This window comes from Mustelus asterias, chromosome 3, assembly GCF_964213995.1.
Source record: "Mustelus asterias chromosome 3, sMusAst1.hap1.1, whole genome shotgun sequence".
NCBI classification, from domain to species: domain Eukaryota; kingdom Metazoa; phylum Chordata; class Chondrichthyes; order Carcharhiniformes; family Triakidae; genus Mustelus; species Mustelus asterias.
Genome location: NC_135803.1, coordinates 43,783,506 through 43,808,553, shown reverse-complemented (window position 1 = coordinate 43,808,553; position 25,048 = coordinate 43,783,506). Strand labels below are relative to the sequence as shown.

At 44.2% G+C, this 25,048-nt stretch overlaps 1 protein-coding gene across 6 annotated transcripts in view; it reads left to right on the top strand.

Moving 5' to 3' along the window:
- The window catches only part of nlgn1 (neuroligin 1), a 491,642-nt gene that overhangs the window by 455,435 nt on the left and 11,159 nt on the right, over positions 1 to 25,048 (top strand). For all 6 annotated transcript variants that reach the window (XM_078202246.1, XM_078202243.1, XM_078202247.1 and 3 more), the window contains one exon: positions 23,541 to 23,726. In XM_078202246.1, coding sequence (XP_078058372.1) covers positions 23,541 to 23,726 — 186 coding nt within the window. The remainder of the gene's footprint in view (positions 1 to 23,540; positions 23,727 to 25,048) is intronic.

Sequence of the window (25,048 nt, the reverse complement as noted above, 5' to 3'; positions counted from 1 at the left end):
CCTGGGTCTGGGTCATGGGCCCTCTTACATCACTATGTGGGCAGACTGTACTCAATCCCACATTAACCCTTTATACGCTACACACTTATACTATGAAAAAGACTTATCATTTCGTGCTGCTCAGATCTTGGCTTCTCCTCCTTTCTAGAATAATCTTGCGGGAAAGACACAACTGCTTCCCTGTTCAGGCCAACAGTTCAATGAACAATCAGGCCCGCCAAAATGACAGTGGGGCCAAATGTACATATTTAAAGAAGGCTCACAACAGATTCTGTCAAGAATCCTTAAGAGCCCACTGAGAAGAACAAGTTAAATTGTAGCAAAAACAGAAAATGCTGGAAAATCTCAGCAGGTCTGACGGCATCTTTGGAGCGAGAATCGAGTTTCGAGTCAGGATGATCCTTCGAAGCGTCACCCTAACTCGTAACAGGCTTTATTCTCTCTCCACAGATGCTGAGATTTTCCAGCATTTTCTGTTTTTGTTTCATATTCCAGCATCCGGAGTATTTTGTTTTAAGTTAAATTTAGGGCTGAGGGAAGGGAGCAGGATGTTGATGGGGAGGGTTGATCAATTGTACACATAATTGACTACACTTTAGCGCAACTGGTTGATCTTGTGGATTATTTATCATGAAATACATATTGAATTTAATATGCCAAATACTGTGTTGGATTAATTTTAGGATAGGAACCAAATTAGCTGCAGCTTGCACCAATTAATGGTCCTAAATATGCAATCTATTCCACCTACATCCGTTTAGTATACATGCAACCTCAACATAAAAATCATGCTGACTACTGTTTCTTACTAATTAACTGTGAATTTCTGCATGACAAAAGCCATCCATATAAAATAATAATTGAAGTAAGGATGTCACGCGTATATTTCAGTCATTAACTTCTCTCCTCTTCACCCCACCCCCAGAATCCTTGCTTTCATGGATTAGACCGAGCCTGATCAAGTTCTGGAATTTTATTAATGATTATTAAAGCTTGTTTAGATTGGATCAACGGTTTAAATTTAATGCAAAGACTTTTCATAAGTCGATTTGCATTGGGGAGTAATATTTGAATGAAAGAATAATAATTTGTCATGTTTGTCATTTTAAATTGATGCCTGCTATTTTAAATTACAGTAAGAGTTTTAACAACACCAGGTTAAAGTCCAACAGGTTTATTTGGTAGCAAACACCATTAGCTTTCGGAGCGCTGCTCCTTCGTCAGATGGATTTCCACTTCATCTGACGAAGGAGCAGCGCTCCGAAAGCTAATGGTGTTTGCTACCAAATAAACCTGTTGGACTTTAACCTGGTGTTGTTAAAACATGATGTGGAGATGCCGGCGTTGGACTGGGGTAAACACAGTAAGAAGTTTAACAACACCAGGTTAAAGTCCAACAGGTTTATTTGGTAGCAAAAGCCACACAAGCTTTCGGAGCTGCAAGCCCCTTCTTCAGGTGAGTGGGAATTCTGTTCACAAACAGAGCATATAAAGACACAGACTCAATTTACATGAATAATGGTTGGAATGCGAATACTTACAACTAATCAAGTCTTTAAGAAACAAAACAATGTGAGTGGAGAGAGCATCAAGACAGGCTAAAAAGATGTGTATTGTCTCCAGACAAGACAGCCAGTGAAACTCTGTGGGGGTTACAGATAGTGTGACATGAACCCAATATCCCGGTTGAGGCCGTCCTCGTGTGTGCGGAACTTGGCTATCAGTTTCTGCGCAGAGTCGCTGAGCAGAAACTGATAGCCAAGTTCCGCACACACGAGGACGGCCTCAACCGGGATATTGGGTTCATGTCACACTATCTGTAACCCCCACAGAGTTTCACTGGCTGTCTTGTCTGGAGACAATACACATCTTTTTAGCCTGTCTTGATGCTCTCTCCACTCACATTGTTTTGTTTCTTAAAGACTTGATTAGTTGTGAGTATTCACATTCCAACCATTATTCATGTAAATTGAGTCTGTGTCTTTATATGCTCTGTTTGTGAACAGAATTCCCACTCACCTGAAGAAGGGGCTTGCAGCTCCGAAAGCTTGTGTGGCTTTTGCTACCAAATAAACCTGTTGGACTTTAACCTGGTGTTGTTAAACTTCTTACGTTGTTAAAACACTTAGTGTTCACCCCAGTCCAACGCCAGCATCTCCACATCATTTTAAATTACAAACAGGTTATTTGACATATTAGCATTGTAGACATTTATTCAGTGTCACTATTTAGAAAAGAGTTATTGACTGGAATTTTATCGGTCCGCCCGCTACAGGAATTGGAGCAGGCAAGGGGCGGAGCGTGGGAAGATCCATTGACTTTGATCGGAATTTTACAGTTTCGAGACGAGCGAGGCCATAAAATCCCGCCCGTTGAGTGAAACACTTTTCATGGTGAGAAGGAAAGGAATTAAAATGCAAGCAGCATCCTCCACCATTTGATAAACCATAGTTGAACCTTGCCCTGATCAGTCAGCTGTATCATTGAGTTAGCCCGCACTATCATACACCCTCATGACTGTTTCAATACTTGGGAAAAAAACATCAAGTTCAGAAAAATGCTGATCTGTACACTTTGTTATCTCATTCAGTATGTGTTTGTGGATTTATTCTGTAAAGGAATCATTCTTTAATATCTGGGTTTACCTGCCTCAAATATGATGTTTCAGCTGTGGTAACCTGTTACAATGGAGAATGAATAGAATCCCTTGAGGACAGAAGGAGGCCATTCAGCCTATCAAGTCAGTACCGACCACAATCCCACCCAGGCCCTATTCCCGAAACCCTCATTTACCCTGCTAATCCCCCTGACACTGGGGTCAGTTTAGCATGACCAATCAACCTAACCCATACGTCTTTGGACTGTTGGGAGGAAACCAGAGCACCCAGAGAAAACCCATGCAGACACAGGGAGAAAGTGCAAACTCCACACAGACAGTGATCCGAGGCTGGAATTGAACCCAGGTCCCTGGCGCTGTGAGGAAGCAGTGCTAACCATTGTGCCACCTTGCCACCCTGCCAAATACTTGCCATGGAATACTGCAATTGAGATTGGCTCCAAAATTTGGCTCAGCAGTGTCTCTGGAGCCAGCACTTGTAGAGGTGATGGCCTAGTGGTATTATTGCTGGACTATTAATCCAGAAAGTCAGCTAATGTTCGAGGGACCTGGGTTTGAATCCTGCCATGGCTGATGGTGGAATTTAAATTTTTAAAAATACTTGGAATTAAGAATCTACTGATGACCATGAAACCATTGTCGATTGTCAGAAAAACCTATCTGGTTCATTGATATCTTTTAGGGAAGGGAATCTGCCATCCTTACCTGGTCTGGCTTACATGTGACTCCAGAGCCACATCAGTGTGGTTGATTTTCAACTGCCCTCAGGCAACTAGGGATGGGCAATAAATGCTGGCCAGCTAAGGATACCCATGTCCCATGAATGAGTAAAAAAGTACCATCTGAGTGCCCCTTGCCCAAAATCAACCACACCTTCAGCATAGTAAATGTCCCCAATGTGCTTCACAGGGGCATTGTAAAGGAAATATGGCACAGAGACACATAAGGAGATATGAGATCAGATAAGCTTGGTTTAATTTGAACATCTTAAAGAAGAAAAATGAAGTAGAGGGGTACAGGGACGGTATTCCAGAGCTTAGGCACCTGAAGTCCAGCCACTAAAGATGGAGCAATTAAAATCAGGGATGTTCTCGAAGCCTGAATTAGAGGAGCACAGATATTGGAAGATTGTGAATCTGTAGGATATAGTAAAGGTCGGAAGGGGCAAGACTTGATTTTGAGGGACTCAGAATCAAGCATGAGAATTTTGAACTCAAAACGTTGCTTGATTGAGAGCGACTGTAGCCCAATAGGAACAAAACTGTTCAGACCAGTATTCTTACTTTCCAGCTTTTACTGCATTTTTCCTTCTGGGACATCAGCGAACATAGAGATAATAAATGAATGAGACTTAGTGCAAGTTAAGACAAGGTCAGCAGCGTTTTGCATAACTTCAAGTTAATGGAAAATAGAACGTGGGAAATGAGCCAAGAGCGCAATGGAATAGTCAAATCTGGAGGTAACAAAGGCATGATTGAAGTTCCCACAGCAGATGAAATGAGTTAGAAGCGGCACGGTGGCACAGTGGTTAGCACTGCTGCCCTACAGCGCCAGGGACCCGAGTTTAATTCCGGCCTTGGGTGACTGTGTGGAGTTTGCACATTCTCCCCCCCCGTCTGCATAGGTTTCCTCCGGGTGCTCCGGTTTCCTCCCACACTTCAAAGATGTGCAGTTTAAGTGGATTGGCCATGCTAAATTGCCCCTCAGTGTCCCAAGATGTGTAGGTTGGATGGATTAGCCATGGTAAGTGTGTGGGATTATGGGGATAGGGTGGGGGAATGGGCCTGGGTAAAATACTCAATCTGAGAATTGGTGCAGACTTGATCGGCCAAATGGCCTCCTTCTGCATTGTAGGGATTCTATGAAATTGGGTGATCGGAATCCTGAAATAAAAGCCACATGATTTCTATGACACCTTTCCATAACAATTTTACTCAGCAACATGTCCAAAAATACATACCGAACTGAGGATTCACCCTTGTGCCTTTCTTTAGTATTGGTCCTGTGGTTCCCTTTGCCTATCCCAGAGTTCTTACGCAATTCTACCCAATGGCTGCAACACGGCTGGTGGAAGATTGCTGACTTTCACTGAGGGAGATGGTAGATCTCCTCACAAGGCCATCTCAAGCAGCTCTGAGCCTCAAGAGTCTCACCTCAGTCTGCACCACCGTGACATAAGCAGCAGCCACATGAGCTGGATGACCATATGACAACAGCAAGGGCACTGGCAGAATGGCAGTGTCGGGATCAACAGTATCCTGATACATAAGCTGGTTCATTCTCTACAGAGTCACTCCCATTCCCCAGGGCAATGCCTCAGAAATCTTAGTCATCTGTTGGAGGGCGGTGCTGGACTGTTATGATACTTTTTGAGTATTGGTATTCGTAGTCACAATGGCAGTAATCTGAGCCAGCAAGGCAGAAAGCAGGAACATCCTAATGTCGCTCTGAGCTTACAGTGCAGCACAGAGTTGTTTGATTGTGACTGTTTGTGCTGAAATTAAAGTTGAAACAGCAACCATCAGATGCTGCACCTTGTATTCGTTAGCAAGTGTTGTTGTAGAACTGACCACCACTTTCATACTGGAATGGTTGGGCTCCAAGCTCTGTGTGAAGCCTTGTGCCAAGTAGGAGCCAGATTCTTCAATTTTCCCTGATGGAGAAAACAAGTTGTCTCGCAGGCCTTCCAGTCCAACAAGCAAATCGATGTGCACGCTCACCAGCATTCCCATGCTGCCCCATCAAACTCTTTATCCGACTGCCTGCTGCAGAACTCATCAGTGACTTCATCCTCCTGGGAACTGACATGCAAACTGTCCTTTCCCTCTAGCCTTGCTGGAGCCCACATGTGCCAGTGATTTACTACACACAGATCCACACTCTAGGCTGCCCTCTTGGGTATGTGCAGTGCTAGTACCGGAGCTGGTGGCTGCAGTTGTCAGATCAAATAATGGTACTTCTTCTTCAGAGGCCTGAAGCAATTCTCACCCTTCCTCAAAAGGGAGCAGTGGATGGCCAGGCAGAGGTTCATGAAAGCAAAAATGCAGAAGTGGAGGGTTGGATTGAGGGAAAGTATCGCTGCACAAGTGGCACACAGCTCATCCTTTGTGCAAATTTATTTGCAGTGATTTAAATATAAAATTGTTTTGTACGTGGTGATTCTAAGTTCCTGCTTGAATGACAGAAGTTGTGTATCTGCAAGAAGAAGAGAAAGAGCTGTCGAGTTTAGACGAGTACGAGGCGACTTGATTAAAAGATATAAGATCACGATGGGTCTTGACAGGGTGGATGTGGAGAGGATATTTCCTTTTGTGGGAGAATCTGGAACGAGGGGATACTCTTTAAAAATAAGGAGTTGCTCATTTTATTACCTCCACATATGTTTTACATTGCCTTGGCTTTATTTCCCAGATTGATATTCTCCCCAGGCACACAACCTTTGGAAAGGCTGAAGCAGTTATTTTCTCCAACATGCAGAAATGTAACTTAAATAGACTCCATCCCTTTAAACTTTGTTTGATGATTCTGTAGTTTCCAGTCCTCCAACCTCTTAGAAATTTTTGCTAAGCTCCAAGTTGAAGGTCTTACCTAAGCTGGGAACTCATCAGAAGTAAATAATGAAGGCTGAATATTGGTGTCCCCAGAGATATATACTGGGGCCTCAGCTTTTAAATATCTTTACAAATGATTTGGATGAAAGAATAGAAAACCATATATCCATGTTTGCTGGTGATGCATATTTAGGGAGCACAATAATACTGCCGATGGTACAAAGGGTAATAGATCAATTAAATGAGTGAGAGAAACAGTGGTAGATGTAGCTCAATATGGGGAAATGTAATGTCATCCACTTTGGATTGGATTTAAGAAAGATAAATGAGTATTTTCTAAATGGTGAGAAACTAATAATAGTGAATCACAGATAGATTTAGTACAGAAAATACTACGTAGAGAAATTAATAAAAGCTAATTGACTGCTATGAAAATTCATTTAAAAGGTAATGGAATTCTGGCCTTTACCTCAAGTGCCTAGAATATAAAGGGTAGAAGTTTTGATCATTTTATATATACAACATTCTGTCTGGACCCCACTTATTTTGTTCGGTTCTGGGCACCAGATCTCAGGAAGGACATCCTGGCCTTAAAGGGAGTGAAGCATAGATTTAGCGACATGGTACCAAGGTTGAAAGAGTTATGAGGTTAGACCAGGATTGTATTTCCTTGAATAAAGAAAGTTAAGAGGTGATCCAATTGAGGTGTTAAATATGATTAAAGGATTTGATAGGGTCAATGAAGAGAATATTTCCTCTGGTGGGATAGTCTGGAACAAGATTATATTCACTGGAGATTAGAAGAGTGAGAGGGGATCTCATAGAAAAGTTTGAGGATGAGGAACTGAGGTGAGGAAAAATTTCTTCACCCAGAGTGTGGTGAATATGTGGAATTCGCTACCACAGAATGTAGTTGAGGCCGAAACGTTGTCTGATTTCAAGAAGAAATTAGATATAGCTCTTGGGGTTAAAGGGATCAAGAGGTATGGGGGAAAGGGGGGAATCAGGATATTGAATTCGATGAACAGCCATGATCATAAAGAATGGCAGAGCAGGCTCAAAGGACTGAACGGCCTACTCCTGCTTCTACTTTCTATGTTTCTAAGAGGTAGGCCACTTGAGTGATGTCCGGAAACACTTCTTCACACAAAAGGCAGTGGAAATCTGGAACTCACTCTCACAAAAAGCTATTAAGACTAGGTCAATTGTAAATTTCAAAAATAAGATTGGTAAATTTTTGTTACACAGGTATATTAAAGAGCATGGAGCCAAGACTGGTAGATGCAGTTAGATACAGATTTAATTGAATGGCAAAACAAGCTCAAGGGGATGAAGGTCTTATTCATGTTCTGATATTCCTTTGAATGCGGAATGGTAAAAGAACAAGGAGATTTAGGGGTCTAAGTGCTGGAATCACTGAAAGTTACTGGACCGGTATGAAAATGAATTTGAAAGGTTAATGGAATATTGTCTTTCTCCCAAGGGGGAAAAGGGTGGAAGTTTTGTTACAGTTGTATAAAATTCTAGTTGGAACTTATTTAAGTTTGATGTCCAGTTCTGGGTACGAGACCTCAGGAAGGATTTCTTGGCTTTGGAGGGAGTGTAGCATATGCTGAAGAAGGGGCAGAAATAGGCCATGACAGGTAAAGAATAAATGTAAGTAGATAAAACTGCAGTTTATTTTGAATGGAAATGGGATCCACCTGACTTCAAAGGCATCGCTTAGCGTGTTTCAGTGCTATGTGGGCTACCTGTCACTGCAGTATGTCAGCTGTTTTTGCTGTATTTGCTTCATGAATGGCAATTCTAAAACTAATGGCATTAAAATAGATCTGTTTGCAAACAACCTTAAATGCAGCTCATCACCCACAATTTTGCAATAAATGGCATTTTGATAAGATTCATTATCCTGATTTTTTTCACAATTGAGTCCATTCTGGTTAGTGCAATTATAAAACTCCAAGGACACTGATCTATCCACCAGAATATTTCATGTAATGCACAACTTTAGGAGTATCCAAACTTAGATGAAATTTTGTGTTACTCTTTATTTATATCACTTTTATAGCGATTTATATGAGACCAGTGTTAATATAAGTCAAAAACAATGTCTTATTGATTGCACCCCTAAGTTCCCAGCACCAAATAATGGGCAGGATTTGATGGCCTCACTTGTCCCAAAACAATAAAATCCTGCCTGAAGTCAACAGGCCTTTCTCTCGCCCACTCCAATTCCCGTAGCAGGCAGGACGGTATATTTCCGGGAATTTTCTTTAGAGAAGGAAAAATTGGTGGTTGTCTTTCCATTGTTTATGCTGGTGGTCAGTTCACATTTTGAATGATGGTGTGAAATTTTCAAGTTGCTGTTTATACCCTGACTGTTGGGGAGAAATGAACGGAGTGCCAGAAACTGATATGAAATAGGTGACAACTGGAATCCACACCTGAAGACATCAGCAGAAGCTTGAGCTGGGAATTGGGCTTTGGGCCTTCTCTACCTGGCTCTGTCTGCAATCAGTGAACCCAATGAAACTGACCTGTTGGGTCCTTGGGAAATTTGTTCAGCTCTAACTCTGGCTGCTCCTGGCTGAACAGGAACAAAATGTACAAATAAGTCACTTACATTTAGGATCATTGCCTAGGCTGCTGTAGACCTGGAAAAACTAAAACAAAAAACAGAAGGTGCTGGAACAGGTCTGACAACATCTGTGCAAAAAGAAACAGAGTTAACGTTTTAAATTGAATATGACTTCTTCAGAACTCGAGGAAGATAGAAATATGATGGGTTTTATACCATTGAGAGGGGTGGGGGAGGAAGAGCGAAGTGGAAGGTCTGGGACAGGGGAGAGGGCAGGAGAGATTAAGTACCAAGGTGTCATGGAACAAAAGGTAAGCAGGATGGGAATAGTTGTAGTTAAGAAACAAAACAATCAGAGTGTGAATGGCAGAATAATGAACAGTAATGTTTGAAAACAAAAACAAGAAAAACAAGACTAAGACCGGCACTTGGCAAAAAAACAGAATGGGTGACAGAATTCATGGCCTGAAATTGTTGAACTCAATGTTGAGTCCAGAAGGCTGTAAAGTGCCTAATCAGAAGATAAGTGGTGGGATTTTCCACGTCTTCCCTCTGTATGTTTCACAGAGGCGACCTGCCATTGGCCAGTGGCAGGATCTTGTGGTCCTGCCATTGTCGACAGGGTTTCCCATTGAATGCATCCCTTGCCACTGGGAAACCCATGGCGGGATGTGTTAACAGCGGGACTGGAAGATCCTGCCGGTGTGAATGGTCACAAAGTTCTGGCCATGGTGGTGTTCTTTGAGCTTGCATTGAGCTTCACTGGAACATTGTAGCGGTCCGAGGTCAGAAATGTAACATGACAGCAAGGTGGTAAATTAAAATGGCAAGCAATTGGAAGCTTAGGGTCGTGCTTGTGGACTGAGTGAAGGTGTTCTGCAAACTGCATTTGGTCTCTCTAATATAGAGGAGACTGCATTATGAGCAGCAAATACAATATATTAAATTTGAAGAAGTACAAGTAAATCACTGCTTCACCTGAAAGGAGTGTTTGGGGCTTTGGACCATGAGGAGAGAGGAGGTACAAGTACACCCTGTGAGGTAGGTGCCATGGGAATGGAATGAGTTGTTGGGGTGATTGAGGAGTGAATGGGTGTCACAAAGGGAATGGTTCTTTTGGAATGCTGACAGGGGAGGGGGAGATTTGTTTAGTGGTGACATCATTGCTGAAGGTGGCAGAAATGGCAGGGAATGATCCTTTGACTCTGGAGAATGATAGGGTGGAAAGTGAGGACAAGGGAACCCTTTCATTTTTCTGGGAGGGAGGGGAAGTGGTAAGAGCAAAAGTGTGGCAGACGGTTGGACATAGTTGAGGGCCCTGACAAACATGCTGTGGGGGACAGGGGCATCCTCGGTTGAAGAAAAAGGAAGACCCATTAGAAATGCTGTTGTGGAAGGTTAACATATTCAGAACAGATGTGACGGAGGAACTGGGAGAATGGAATGGAGTCCTTACAGGAGGCAGGGTGCAAGGAAAGAGTAGTCTCGGTAGCTGTGAGAGTTGGTGGACTTATAATGAACATTTGTGAACATTGAAATGGGGACAGGGAAGCAGAGGAAGGGAAAGGAATTGCTGAACCATGTGATGGTGAGAGAAGGGTGGAAATTGGAAGCTGATGAAGTTTTCCAGTTCTGGATGAGAGCAGGAAACAGCACCAATAGTCATCAAGAGTTGTGGGAAGAGCCTGAGTAGGACTGTTCCACATGCCCCAAGGAAACAGGCATAACCACAAGCCATGCGGGTAACATAGCAACACATTTTATTTGGAGGAAGTTTGACAAAGTAAAGGAGAAATTGTTTAATGAGAGAATAAGTTCAGCCAGATGGAGAAGGGTGGTGAATGGGGACTGGTTGTCTCTCTGTTCAAGGAAGAAGTGGAGAGCCCTCAGACTGTCCTGATGGGGAATGGAGGTTAAAGAGATTGGACGTCCATACTCATAAGGTAGTGGTTAGGGCCACAAAATTGGAAACTATTGAAAAGATCATAGAATCATAAAATCCCTGCAGTGCAGAAGGAGACCATTTCAGTCCATCGGGTCTGCACCGACCCACTTGTTTTTTTAAATCTTACTACGCCCTATCCCCGTTACACCAGCTCCCCATGATGTAGGGTTACAAAAGATTCACAGATGCAAGTGGGAAGAGACTGGGCAAAAGGTGAAAAAAAAGAGTCAGAGTAGGAAGAAATAAATTCACTGAGACAGGAACACGCTGAAATATTGGGCCTACAAGGACTGTCCTGTTTGTGAATTTTGAAAAAGTGGTAAAAGTGGGACATTCTGGATTGGGGAACCATGAGATGCAAAACCAGGAAATATTGGTGTTGTCAGCACCCAACACATGAATCTCTGTGTCTTTGAAGTGATGTTGAATTATGTCCAGAAGAGTCACACCCCAGAAGCAATGGTAATGAGAATTAAGAAGCCTTGGTAATGAGAATTACTGTGCTAATGAGAATTAAGATTTCTCAACTTTTATCCCTCGGTCTCCCGTTCCTTTTTTGGAGGTGCAACAACCCCTGCTTTGAGTTGTAGACTCCTGAAGAATACATTCCATCACAGACAAATGCATATTTCCTTCCAGATACAGAGAAGTCATAAATAAAGTCACATTCTCTTGTTCACGTATGTTAACCCAATCCCCATTGTAAAGCTATTAAAATCCACAATTAAGACCACTTATCATTACATCAGAGAACAAAGTTTTCTTTTCTGGTACAGATCAATTAAAGCAATGCATGGTTTGTTTAAACATAGCATTATCTTGAGTTCAGGGTGCTTTAGGTATTCCTTCAGGCTGATTTAAAAACAAATATCTAATTGTATTGTGGCCATTAAGACAGCTTCAGCTCAAGACTCAATGCAGCTCCATCAGAAACCAATAAAACAATTTTGTTTCTTCACAGGCTTTCTTGTTCCTCAACTAGCTTATTTGTTAAATTGTCCAACAAAGAATCAAAAATGAACCATTTATTTTTAAACTATGGTTAAAGAATAAAATCCATAGATATTACAAATGCTAAAAATTATTAGAGTTATCAATATCTTACATTACATCAGAACTGAACATAAATGAACATGAAATGATGAACTATCTCTGTTCCTGTGGTGAACCATCGTTGATTCCCACTAGATAGTACTGAGCCAGGGTCTGGCCAGTACTACAAGTATGTATATATGTTGCTGTTGGGGTTAGGGATGGGTTGTTCTACTTGTTGCTGTTGGGGTTAGGGTTGGGTTGTTACACCTTGTATTATAGTTATTGTGGTACATCCCAGTCGGGCTCCGCCTCCTGGGAGAGGTATAAAGGTCTCTGCTCTGTCTGGGACCCCTCAGTCTGGGATCGTGTATATAATTAGTAGCTGCCTTGTTACAGCAAATAAAAGCCTTTATTTCCTGAGCATCAAGCCTCGTGTGTGATAACGCGCATCAATTTTATTTGCTGTAAATAAACTCTCGTCGGAAGAAAAAAAGAGTATGGAGCAGATACTGAAGCCTGAACGCCTTACACTAGATCCACGTGCGGTGGGCGCCTCTAACACCTTCGACCACTGGTTGAAATGTTTTGAGGACTACCTGGCAGCCTCCGCAGCGGTCACCACAGATGATGACAGACTCCGGGTCCTCCATGCGAGGGTAAGCGACACCGTCTACCTCGCGATCCGTGCGGCCACCGACTACACAAAGGCCCTCGAGCTTCTTAAGAAGCGTTATATTAAACCGCCCAACGAAATACACGCTCGTTACCTCTTAGCCACTCGACGACGGCAGTCCGGCGAAACGATGGAGGAATACGCGAACGAGCTCCGACAGCTAGCCAGGGGCTGTAACTGCAAAGCAGTGTCGGCGGAGCAGAATATGAACGACCTCGCTCGAGATGCGTTTGTGGCGGGAGTCGGATCATCGTACATCCGACTCAAACTACGGGAGAAAGGTAACCTTGACCTCACCCAGGCAATAGAACTAGCGGAGATGCTGGAAACGGCCTCCAAAAGCCTAGTATTGTATCCTGAAGACCACGTGGAGACAACGTGGCAGGAGCAGTCGCCAATCCCTCCTCGTCCCTCGGGTTCGAAATGCTGCGTGATGGCATGCTCACACTCGGGCCAGACGACGGCAGCAGCTCCGGGCGGCCCGCGGTGTTACTTCTGTGGGGGAGCGAAGCATACTCGGCAACGGTGTCCCGCTAAAGCTGTGTTGTGCTCCGCCTGCGGTAAGAAGGGGCACTATTCGAAAGTGTGCCGCTCTAAATCTGCTTCTCGGAACAGCAGTGCGGCCTGCGATTCCTCAGCGCCCGGTTCTTCGTCGTCAACATCGTCGAGGGCTTCGTCCACGTGCGAGGCCAGGACGATGCCATTACGGTCGACGGAGTCGGAGATGTGTGACCACCAGGGGTCGCTGAGTTTGGCGCCATCACCCACGTGCGACCTATGGGAGCGGCCATGTTGGTCGGCACCGACCGCGAACGACCAGCAGGGGTCATCCTCGTCAATCTCAGCTGCCTGCAGTGGCGCTCATGAACCAACGGTGGCGTCGATCATCCTGGACCAGGCCAAGCTTCATAGACTTGACAAGTCTATGATGGACATTCAGGTAAACGACCACTTGATTTATTGTCTGTTTGACAGCGGGAGCACTGAGAGTTTTATCCACCCAGACACTGTGAAGCGGTGTGGACTCCGGATTCAACCTATCAAACAGACAATTTCTATGGCATCAAGGTCCCGGTCTGTCACCGTGCTAGGGAGTTGCGTGGTAACTTTAACGGTGCAAGGCACAGTTTGCGAGCGTTTCAAGCTCCTAGTGTTGCCGCACCTTTGCGCGCCAATAGTTCTCGGACTAAACTTCATGGTCCACTTGAGGAGTGTAACCCTACAGTACGGTGGGCCACTCCCTTCGCTTTCAGTGGGAGAACAGCAGCCTCCAAATTGCCTGTAGCCTCTTGACGCTGAAGATCACCACACCCTCCTTGTTCCAGAATCTTGTGCCAGGCTGCAAGCCCATTGCGACTAAGAGTAGGCGTTACAGCGCTGAGGATCGGATCTTCATTCGATCTGAAGTTCAGCGGCTCCTCAAGGAAAGGATCATACAACCTAGCGCTAGTCCATGGAGAGCGCAGGTCGTGGTGGTTAGGAGTGGGAACAAACCCCGGATGGTCATTGACTATAGTCAGAACATTAATAGATACACGCAGCTGGATGCGTATCCCCTCCCGCGCATATCTGACATGGTCAATCAGATTGCGCAGTACCGGGTGTTCTCCACCATAGACCTCAAGTCTGCCTACCACCAACTCCCCATTCGCCCAGAGGACCGACAATACACGGCTTTTGAGGCGGATGGTCGCTTGTACCACTTTCTCAGGGTTCCCTTTGGTGTCACCAATGGGGTCTCGGTCTTCCAGCGTGCTATGGACCGAATGGTGGACCAGAACGGGCTGCGGGCTACCTTCCCGTACCTGGATAACGTCACCATCTGCGGCCATGACCAGCAGGACCATGACACAAATCTCCTGAATTTCCTACGCACTGCATCTCGCCTGAACCTGACCTACAACAGGGAGAAGTGTGTGTTTCGTACGTGCCGTTTAGCCATCCTCGGAAAACGGGGTCATTGGCCCTGATCCAGACCGTATGCGCCCCCTCTCTGAACTTCCCCTGCCCACTCGTGCAAAAGCACTGAGAAGATGCTTAGACTTCTCTTATTATGCACAGTGGGTTCCCAATTACGCGGACAAAGCCCGTCCGCTCATTAAGTCCACTTCTTTTCCCCTAACACCAGAGGCCCGATTGGCCTTTGATAAATTAAAAGCCGACATCGCGAAAGCTACGATGCACGCTGTTGATGAGTCCATCCCCTTTCAGGTGGAGAGCGATGCATCTGATTTCGCCCTGGCCGCCACACTTAATCAGGCGGGCAGGCCCTTCGCCTTTTTTTCCCGCACCCTCCAAGGCCCCGAAATTCGGCATTCAGCAGTGGAAAAGGAGGCCCAGGCCATTGTGGAGGCCGTCAGGCACTGGTGCCATTACTTGGCGGGAAAATGGTTCACCCTGATCACGGACCAGCGGTCCGTGGCGTTCATGTTTAATAACACGCTGAGGGGCAAGATCAAGAATGACAAGATCTTGCGGTGGAGAATTGAACTCTCCACCTATAACTATGACATCATGTATCGTCCAGGGAAACTCAATGAGCCCTCGGATGCCCTCTCGCGTGGAACATGCGCCAGTATACAGGAGGACCGTTTGCAGGCTCTCCATAATGACCTATGCCATCCTGGGGTCACTCGGCTCTACCACTTTATAAAAGCCCGCAATCTGCCCTACTCGGTGGAGGATGACAGGTCCATAACAAGAAGCTGTCGGGTATGCGCGGAATGCAAACCGCACTTTTACCGACCTGACCGGGCACATTTAGTCAAGGCCACTCGTCCCTTCGAGAGAGTGAGTGTCGATTTTAAGGGCCCCCTTCCCTCAACAGATCGGAATGTGTACTTCCTCAACATCATTGACGAGTACTCTAGATTCCCTTTTGTTGTTCCCTGCTCTGATACATCCGCTGCCACGGTTATCAAGGCATTCCGTGATCTTTTTACCCTGTTCGGGTACCCCGGCTACATTCACAGCGACAGGGCTCGTCGTTCATGAGCGATGACTTGAGGCAATACCTGCTCTCATACGGGATTGCCTCTAGTAGGACCACGAGCTACAACCCTAGGGGTAACGGACAGGTGGAACGTGAGAATGCTACAGTAGTCTGGAAGGCTGTCTTACTGGCGTTGAAGTCAAAAAGCCTTCCAGTCTCCCGTTGGCAAGAGGTGCTCCCTGATGCGCTCCGTTCTATTCGCTCACTCCTGTGTACGGCAACCAATGCTACTCCCCATGAGAGGATGTTTTCATTCCCTCGGAAGTCTTCCTCTGGGACCTCATTACCATCTTGGTTGACATACTCAGGACCTGTCCTCCTGCGGCGACATGTAAGGGCCCGCAAGTCCGACCCGTTGGTCGAACAGGTCCATCTCCTCCACGCCAACCCTCAGTATGCCTATGTGGCATACCCTGACGGGCGAGAGGACACGGTCTCGATCCGAGACCTGGCGTCAGCAGGGGACGTAGGAACCCCTGTCGCTCCCATATCCCCTGTTACAAACCCCATAACTCTTGTTTCCCCTCCGGACACGGCGCGGGCAGCATCGGGACCATTACCTAACACTTTTACTCCCGTGTACAGCTTGCCTGAGTCCAGAGGATGGTCACCACTTCAGGTCGCGTCGGAACTCCATGGATTACCATCACCTCAGGGTCAACCGGCCCGTGAGTCTGTGGAGGAACAGTTGGACATCGCCTTGGGGAGAACGCCACCGCGAGTGCCTACTCCGGTGTCATCGCCGGTATTGAGGAGGTCACAATGACGGTGCGGTCCCCCTGACCGTCTGAACTTATAGACTGATGACAAATTATTCTGTTTTTTGTACCCCGTCGGCCTTTGTCTTCAAAGGAGGGGTGAATGTGGTGAACCATCGTTGGTTCCCACTAGATAGTACTAAGCCAGGGTCTGGCCAGTACTACAAGTATGTATATATGTTGCTGTTGGGGTTAGGGATGGGTTGTTCTACTTGTTGCTGTTGGGGTTAGGGTTGGGTTGTTACACCTTGTATTATAGTTATTGTGGTACATCCCAGTCGGGCTCCGCCTCCTGGGAGAGGTATAAAGGTCTCTGCTCTGTCTGGGACCCCTCGGTCTGGGATCGTGTATATAATTAGTAGCTGCCTTGTTACAGCAAATAAAAGCCTTTATTTCCTGAGCATCAAGCCTCGTGTGTGATAACGCGCATCAGTTCCAAAGCCACATTTTGTATATAAAAGCAATGCTGTGTCTGTAGCTAAGGGAATATTTGATGATTGCATCTGTAAAATTATGAACAAAATCCACCATTATTCTAATGTACAAAAATGTAACACTATTTAGAAACCAGCATCATCTAAGAGAACTGAGGGGATTACCTTATTCTGCGTGCCCCTCCTTATCTCTGTAACTTTGTTCAGCTTTACTACCCTCTGAAAACTTGGTAGTCCATTGAAAATGATCTGGGAGACAGGAGGATTGGCACAATTGGCAAGGGGAGTAGTGGGGTAGCAGTACCAGATTTCTTCCCACTGCCATGTCAAATTGTCATTGCGGGAAACATGGTAGCTTTGCCAATTAAGGGTGACCTCCTGCCTCTGCAGGTATTTTACCCATATCAGGGGGCCCCACTGCCACATTGGGAGACTGCTAAGTGAAACCAAGTGGCTTCCCAGTGGATTTCAATGGGGAGTCTTTCTTGATGAGCATAGGCTCATAGACGGGCCCTCCCAGAGGCAATAGCTGCCCCGTGGCAACAGCACCAACTTTGCTCCATGGCCCACACCCCTCTTCCCAGTCAACAGGGCCTGAATGTCAGAGCCTAGCTTCCCCAACCTTAATAACTTGTCTTTGAATGTGTCTGGCTCTTGTGGTGCTCTCTCCCTGGAACTGCAACCTCATCACTGGCTATTGCCATTAGTGATGCTGCTATTCCTCTGGCCCTCTGATTGGGCCAGCAGCTCTTGGGGGCAGCAGTCCTGAGTAATTTAACAACAGTCCTGACAACAGCCTTTTATTTGGCTGTGGCAGTAAAATGCTACACTCGACCCACTGCCTGTCAGAATGGGGTCATCTCCTGCTTTTGGCCCCAGCAACAGAAGTTGTCTCTAAGTGGCAAAGTTCAGCTCTATGTTCCTCCAACTCTGGCCTCTTGTGCATTCCCATTTCCTTTACCCCTCCCTTGGTTGCTATATCATTGGCATGTCAACTACGACTCTCACCAACTTTTACAGCTGCACCATAGAAAGCATTCTTTCTGGTTGTATCACAGCTTGGTATGGCTCCTGCTCTGCCCAAGACCACAAGGAATTACAAAAGGTCGTGAATGTAGCCCAATCCATCTCGTAAACCAACCTCCCATCCATTGACTCTGTCTACACTTCCCGCTGCCTTGGCAAAGCAGCCAGCATAATTAAGGACCCCATGGACCCCAGACATTCTCTCTTCCACCTTCTTCCTTCGGGAAAAAGATACAAAAGTCTGAGGTCACATACCAACCGACTCAAGAACAGCTGTCAGACTTTTGAATGGACTTACCTTGCATTAAGTTGATCGTTCTCTACACCCTAGCTATGTCTGCAACACTACATTCTGCACTCTCTTGTTTCCTTCTCTATGAACGGTATGTTTTGTCTGTATAGTGCGCAAGAAACAATACTTTTCACTGTATGTTAATACATGTGACAATAATAAATCGAATCAAAATCAAATCAAAATCTTCAGTGCCGAGACCTCAAACTCTCAAATTCCATCCCTGAATCTCTCCACTTCACTTTTCTCTTTTAAATTGCTCCTTAAAACTAACCTCATCGACCAAGCTTTTGGCCAACCGTTCTAACGCCAGCTTAATGTCAGCTCTTTGTTTGATTATGAACCTGCGAAGTGCATTGGGATATTTTGCTCCATTAACGGCATTATTAAATGCAAGTTGTTGCTGTGTAAAGTGCAGCAGGTTGTATTAAAATCTCTGAGCAGTGTTTGTTACATGTGAAAATCAGGCAAGGAAAGGAGGCCGCCATTAAAGAATCAGCCTTTGCCCCAGAAGCCCATTATAATTTAAATAGTAATTCTTCACAGTTGACACCTAATCTATGAATATAAATTACTTCATGGGCCATTTATTCCTTAATTGAAGTACACCAATATGGAATTACAGAAGATGTAGATGAACACTTCTATCGTTAGTTAATTTGAGGAATATATAATTGCACCTGACTTTCTTTTGAAATAAGGTATTATGAGTTTACATCCCATATAGGTTCCTAAAACATTTTTAAATGTTTCTAGCCTACAGAAAAGCATTCTCTAGAGGTTATTAGTGTGTTTTAGACCATCCATTTAATCACTATCTTTATTTTCAGGCAGATGGCAAATTCCTGAACTATATGTTTAGCTTGACTCATTAAATTGCATTTTCCCAGCCCCGTGGAGGTGGTTTTGGGACTGAGGTATGGGTGGAAATTTGGAGCACAGTGCAATGCATTGGCTCCATGACATCTTCTCACCTCCAAGCAGTTTTCCTGGAGGCAGCCTCCTTGTGACAGCAACTACCGGCAGCAAGCAGCCACTTAAGGCACTTAAAGGAGCAATTAAACCATGCTTCTCAACAGTATAGATTTCAGGGGCAGTATATGCCCTTCTGCTCTCCTTCCCCCTCCCCTGCCCTGCCCCCCTCACCACTGTGTCTGCTTCCCAGCAGGAGGTCAGAGCCGCAGATCTTCTGAGGCTGCTAATGAGCTCATCAGTTGCAAATGGCAGAGCTGCTGTCTACTCATATCACACTGTTGCCATTGAGCTTTAAAGAGTGGAGACAGACATCTATGTTGACATGTTTGTTTCCAACAACTCCACAGATGCTAATAGCAAATGCAGCACCTATCTGCTATTCCAAAATCTGGCCATCAGCAGCAATTCCACTGATCTCACAGTGGCCTAGATTGTAGCAGGCCATGATGTCTTGCATTCCTGCCTCAGGAACTTACCCTCCTTCATTAATTGGATGGCAAACACGGAGACAGCCTGATAATTGGCGGGCTCCCATAAAATGAGACCATGGTGAGGGCACAGTCAAAGTGTGCAGGGTTGGGACCAAAAGATGATCCCCTGACGTTGGGTTCCTGACGCCCGCTGGAAAATTCAACACTTTGACTCTCAACATTTCTGACTGATTCCACATATTGCTTTTTCGCTTTTTCACATGTTCATACTGCAGACATTAATTTTAGATTAAATTATTATTCTTTACAATTGAAACATGGTGAATTAGTTTGTTGTTAGGCAGCACATTTACAAATGCAAGTGATGAAAATGCTTCAGTCAAATAGATTTATGGCAGTAAGTTTTTATTAAATATATTGAGTGTTGGCAATGTAAAACACTTTGGAGTAAATAAATATATCCTTGCACAATATATACAGACCAAGGAAATGGCATTTTCAGAGATTATTTTTCTTTTGAGTATTAGGATTCTCTGCCCTTTACAAAAGAGAATGGACACAAAATTCATTTGCAGAAATCTAAAGATTTATGTGTTGCTATCATCCATCAGTAGGAATATCTGACTTGACTGTTCTAGCTCTGTGGCACTATCTGTCTCACCATCAGAATATCCACGCCTGTAGGCCCTTTACCCCGAGATCAGTTTTAGATCAAATGTAGATTTCTCAGAATGGTCCATCTTTGTTCTTGACTGTGACATGAACTAGAATCGTTAAAGTGATTTATTTCAAAATTGTATTTGCAGGCCTTTTGAGTAAAGTTGTCTTCAAGTACCATTACTGCTTTCTTTTGGCACAGAAAAGAAAAGGCTTGAATGAACGAATGGTGTAATGAATAACCTGTAGATGAGAAAAGAAATGAATTTTGCTGTAAATATGTAACGGCCTTAACTGAGGTTTTGGATATTTTGTGGTGTGAATTAAATCAAAGAGATTTATATATTTCATTTCAGTTCAATCCCAATGTGGCACTTCCCCAGTACCTGTGTTATATTCAGTTATTTTTCACAAATAAAGCTAACATTCCAGATCTAGACTATGGGAGAATTCTGCGAGCAGGCCCCAGGACTGCTGTTTGTATTGACTTTAATTTTAGATACTTAACTTTTGGAATGCCATCCAATGTGCAGTTCTGAACTGACTTGCATGTATCTCATATACACAAATAGTTAAGAAAAACCCATTGTTTTTCCTTCCTGCAAAGGGAGTCTTGTCCGTTTTCCTGCAATCTTGAAGCGATTATTATTTCTCTGCACAATATATTCAGGAAAACATAATTCCTGATTATTGATTTGGAAGATATTTTATAGATCTGAAAACCACATTATTTTGCAGCCACTTCGTTTGTGGTAATAGTTTGGTATATGTACCCTATATATTTTAAGAGATTATTAGGCTCCTTGGCAAATGATTGTTTCTTTTAAGATTACTTTCATCATTAGGAGGTAAATTGCTCTTACCTAATGAGCATATTCTTATAACCATGATATTGCCTCTGGCAGTTACATTTTTTGTACTTAATATTACTTTTCTCTTTATGTTTTACATTATGCTAGATGTATTAAGACCAGGCAAAAATAATGCTGGTCCTGCGGACATTTTAAAATGTTTTTACTTGATTTAATAATTTGGATTCAGCATGCAAAGTCAAAAGGAATGTTGTCTGTATCAAATTTATGCTTTCAATCTGGTGTGGATAGAGGGAAGTTTCTTCTCCAAATAATTTCATTAGTAAACATTGTAAATATAAATGCCTCCTAGCCCCATTCCGGTGTTGTTTCCGGTGGACACAACCAGAAGGATGGTCAGCAACATCTTTCTCGCTCCTATCCTGGGACACAACTTTAGAATCGCAAAATGTTTTCTCTCCCATGCTTGCGTGCAGATTGCGCAAAGAATGAGGGAACCATGGCCTTTGCTGCCATTTGCCCAGTTTGAGCTCTGGACACAGGAACCATGTGTTGGGCACAAGTGGCCAGTGGAAAGAGCCTCAGAGGTTTAGCTGAAGAGGGCATTGTTCAAATAGCCTTAGATCATGATCACATACAGGCTTTATCACCAGGAGAAAAAAAAACCTTGAACAGAAAAGCACGGTAGCACAGTGGTGGACGGCACGGTAGCACAGTGGTTAGCACTGCTGCTTCACAGCTCCAGGGACCTGGGTTCGATTCCCGGCTTGGGTCACTGTCTGTGTGGAGTTTGCACATTCTCCTCGTGTCTGTGTGGGTTTTCTCCGGCTGCTCCGGTTTCCTCCCACAGTCCAAAGATGTGTGGGTTAGGTTGATTGGCCATGCTAAAATTGCCCCTTAGTATTCTGAGATGTGTAGGTTAGAGGGGTTAGTGGGTAAATATGTTGGGGTAGGGCCTGGGTGAGATTGTGGTCGGTGCAGACTCGATGGGCCAAATGGCCTCTTTCTGCACTGTAGGGTTTCTATGATTCTATGAGAAAAGATATTTTCTTCAACCAGGAAAAAAAAGAAGATATGCATTTCTATAGCACCTTTCGCCAACCTAGGAGCTGCCTTAGTCCTGCTGCTGCTAGATCTGAAGACCTGCCACTGCAAATAGCCTTCGTTTTGTTCCAGCCTCACTTCCAGAGGCCCTGGACCGAAATCTTCTGTCCTATTTGGGGCTGGGATTTTCTGGTGCCGCTGAGAGTGAGTGGAGTTTTGGCCGGAACACCAAGGTTTCCATTGTCACACATGGGCTGAATTTTATGTGCCCCCAGTAGGTGTGTTTCCCATGGAGGGAGGGGGGGGTGTCAGCCACCACTTGCCAACCCATCTCGGAGCTCGCTCCCACAATATGGGGGGGGGAGGGGCAGGCTGCTGCCAAAATCGGCAGCCCAACTACCAGATTTAAATGAACAATAAAGGATCAATTAGGCCTGTTATTAAGCCTATTCACCTTGATAATACATTGCCCACACCATAATATGTTTGGTAAGGGCAGCAGGACAGGAGTTGGAATTTCTTTTTTTAAACTGAAATATCAGGTGTGGGGGGGGGGTCATTCTTCAGGGGCTTCCCTTTGCCAAATTCAGAGTGGGCTCCCATTTAAACTGAACCATCTCTCCCTCCCTCCCACACTGTTTGCTCCCTTAAACTCGTTCCCCCCTCCAAAACGCCCCTCTTCCTGACCTTCCCAAGCCCTCCCTGCCCAAGACCCCAGACTGCTCCTGTCTTCACCAACTGTTCTGGCAGCTGCCACTGATGCCTCCCTGATGCTGCCGAGACTGATGGAACTGTCAGCCAATTCACACCAGTGAGGGGTGGATGCCCCACTCGACCCTCATTAATGTTCCCTGCAGCACGCTATGTATGTGGGGTGGGTTGTTGTGGAGCTTGTCGGGTCTATGCCAACATGGTTCTTGGGGGAAGGGCGTCCCCTCTGCTCCTGTATTCGCCCAAGTTTTAGTTTGAAAATAGAGGTGGCAGATCTTTAGGGATTCAGCATTTCCTTCTTGATGATAGCTACAGATTTCGTCCACTGAAAATGGGCAAAGCACCCCACATTTTACAATCTGATTAATAATGGAATTGCAAATATAGCTAACAAAGATGATTTGGTGCAAATAACAATGAAAATAGGAGTACCACATGATCAATTCAAAATGAGCACAACCACCAGAGTAGGCCCTTGCCCATAATCCTGGTATGAGCTGAGCTGGCTGGGGACTAGTGAGAGTCTAACAGAGGGTAAGGTCTGTCACTTCAATGAGAAAGATTATCTATGGCATGAAAACAAGTAATTAGAACCATGTTTAAAGTGGCTCAGTTTGAAAGCTCTGGGGGAGAAATTAGTGCACGAAGTGGCGTTTATGTCGATTACCTGGAGCAGGCAGTGTCTTGGGCCACAATCTGCACTTCAGTGATATCAATGAGGAATGCCACATGGGCCATGCAGATATCAGCTCATGGCACTGTCTGGTCTCTGAGGAGTCAGCGTGGTCTGCGAATGAATGAATTTCTGGCCTCCTGACCTTATTTGGAAATATTTTTGTAATTTACCGATTTGCTGAAAATCAAAACTTCGCACAGCAGCATGAAAGCAGGTCTCATCATGTTGCTGATGTAACAAGTAATTAAAATGTAGCTCAGAAACATTCAGTGTTTTTAACTTTTTTTAATCCAATGTTTAATTAATTTCTTTCCTTATTTTTTATTGCCACAGGATTTTTAAGCACCGGTGACCAAGCTGCTAAAGGAAATTATGGGCTTCTTGATCAAATACAAGCATTACGCTGGATTAGTGAAAATATAGCTTTCTTCAGTGGCGATCCATTACGAATAACCGTTTTTGGATCAGGCGCTGGTGCCTCTTGCGTCAATTTGTTGACTTTATCCCATTATTCTGAAGGTAACCGTTGGAGCAATTCAACCAAAGGTATTAAGCAGGTTGAAAATTTTGACAATTTTGGTGTCTGCATGTCACCGCCATTAGTATCATGTGATGCACTGTATATATTTCTATATAATTGTTGACTGAAACTCAGAAAAGAGCAACCTCTTTGGCTGTACTAGATGCTTTTTTTATTCTGAGTCAACTCTTATGTGCATGCTCACATTTTGAGTGACACACTTTCTCTATCCTGTTGATCTTTATAAACAACAGCAAAACACAAATTCTAGTGGACTTCTGAACAGCACACCAGCACATCAAAGTAGCTGACGTTTTTGGTTCTTTCCCTTTCTTATAAATGTGGTTGTCTGTCAAAATGAAGCCACTTCTTGAAATATATGCTGCCAAATTATATTACTAATGACGGGCAGACATATTAAAGTCCTTTGTCATGCCACCGCACTTTCTACTTTTATTCTGGCACCAGTGATGTTATTGGATTTGTAGAATTTCAAATAAAATGAAGGAAAAAAATTTTGTGCCTGGTTCAGAAATCTTTTGTTTGAGAATGCATGAGCCGCTTGCTGTCATCTGAAAAACGTTTGAATGTTTTGCATGCATGATCCAAAATTGTCAAAGCATCGAGGTCACAAGCAGATGTTTATGTGCGTGAGTATCTGTTTACCCCACATGCCTATCACTAGTAGAGTAGATTAGATTTTAGGTAGAAGGCAAACTTTGTCGTCCATTAGTCCATCACATTTATTTTCTGCATCTTGCACCAGCCATACATCATTCACCCTTCTGCATGATCATTGCCTGCCTCTCAGTTCTGTTCTGTTTGTCCACTGTCATTCCTGTTGTGTGATTTCTTTTTTTTTCTTTTTTTTTGAAAAAAACTAACTGAATCGGGAGAACATCTCCTGAGAGAGTACTGCAAATTAAATTTGTGCCTTTCACTATCTGGCAAAACTGCATCAATATTTTTCTCCCATTTTCTGATACATGGAAGGCACTATCTGAAAATAGGAGAGACATAGCCTGTTATGTCGGGACTTACAAATAACTTGGGACTTGTCTGAATACACTGAAAAGAAACCCTGAAATATTAAGTGCATAGATAATTTTGTTTCAGGATCTTTGCTGTTTGTTTCAAAGATCTTAAATATATTTTATGCCTGCACAGTGCTGCAAAAATGACTAGGTTTGACATGATCACTTTTTTAAGTGTTGATGATTTATTTGAAGCTGCTTAATGAATTGAGCTCCAACTTGGAGTATTTTAAAGAGAGTTCATTGATATACTGATCAATGTGTGTACTTTAAGTTTTGAATACTTC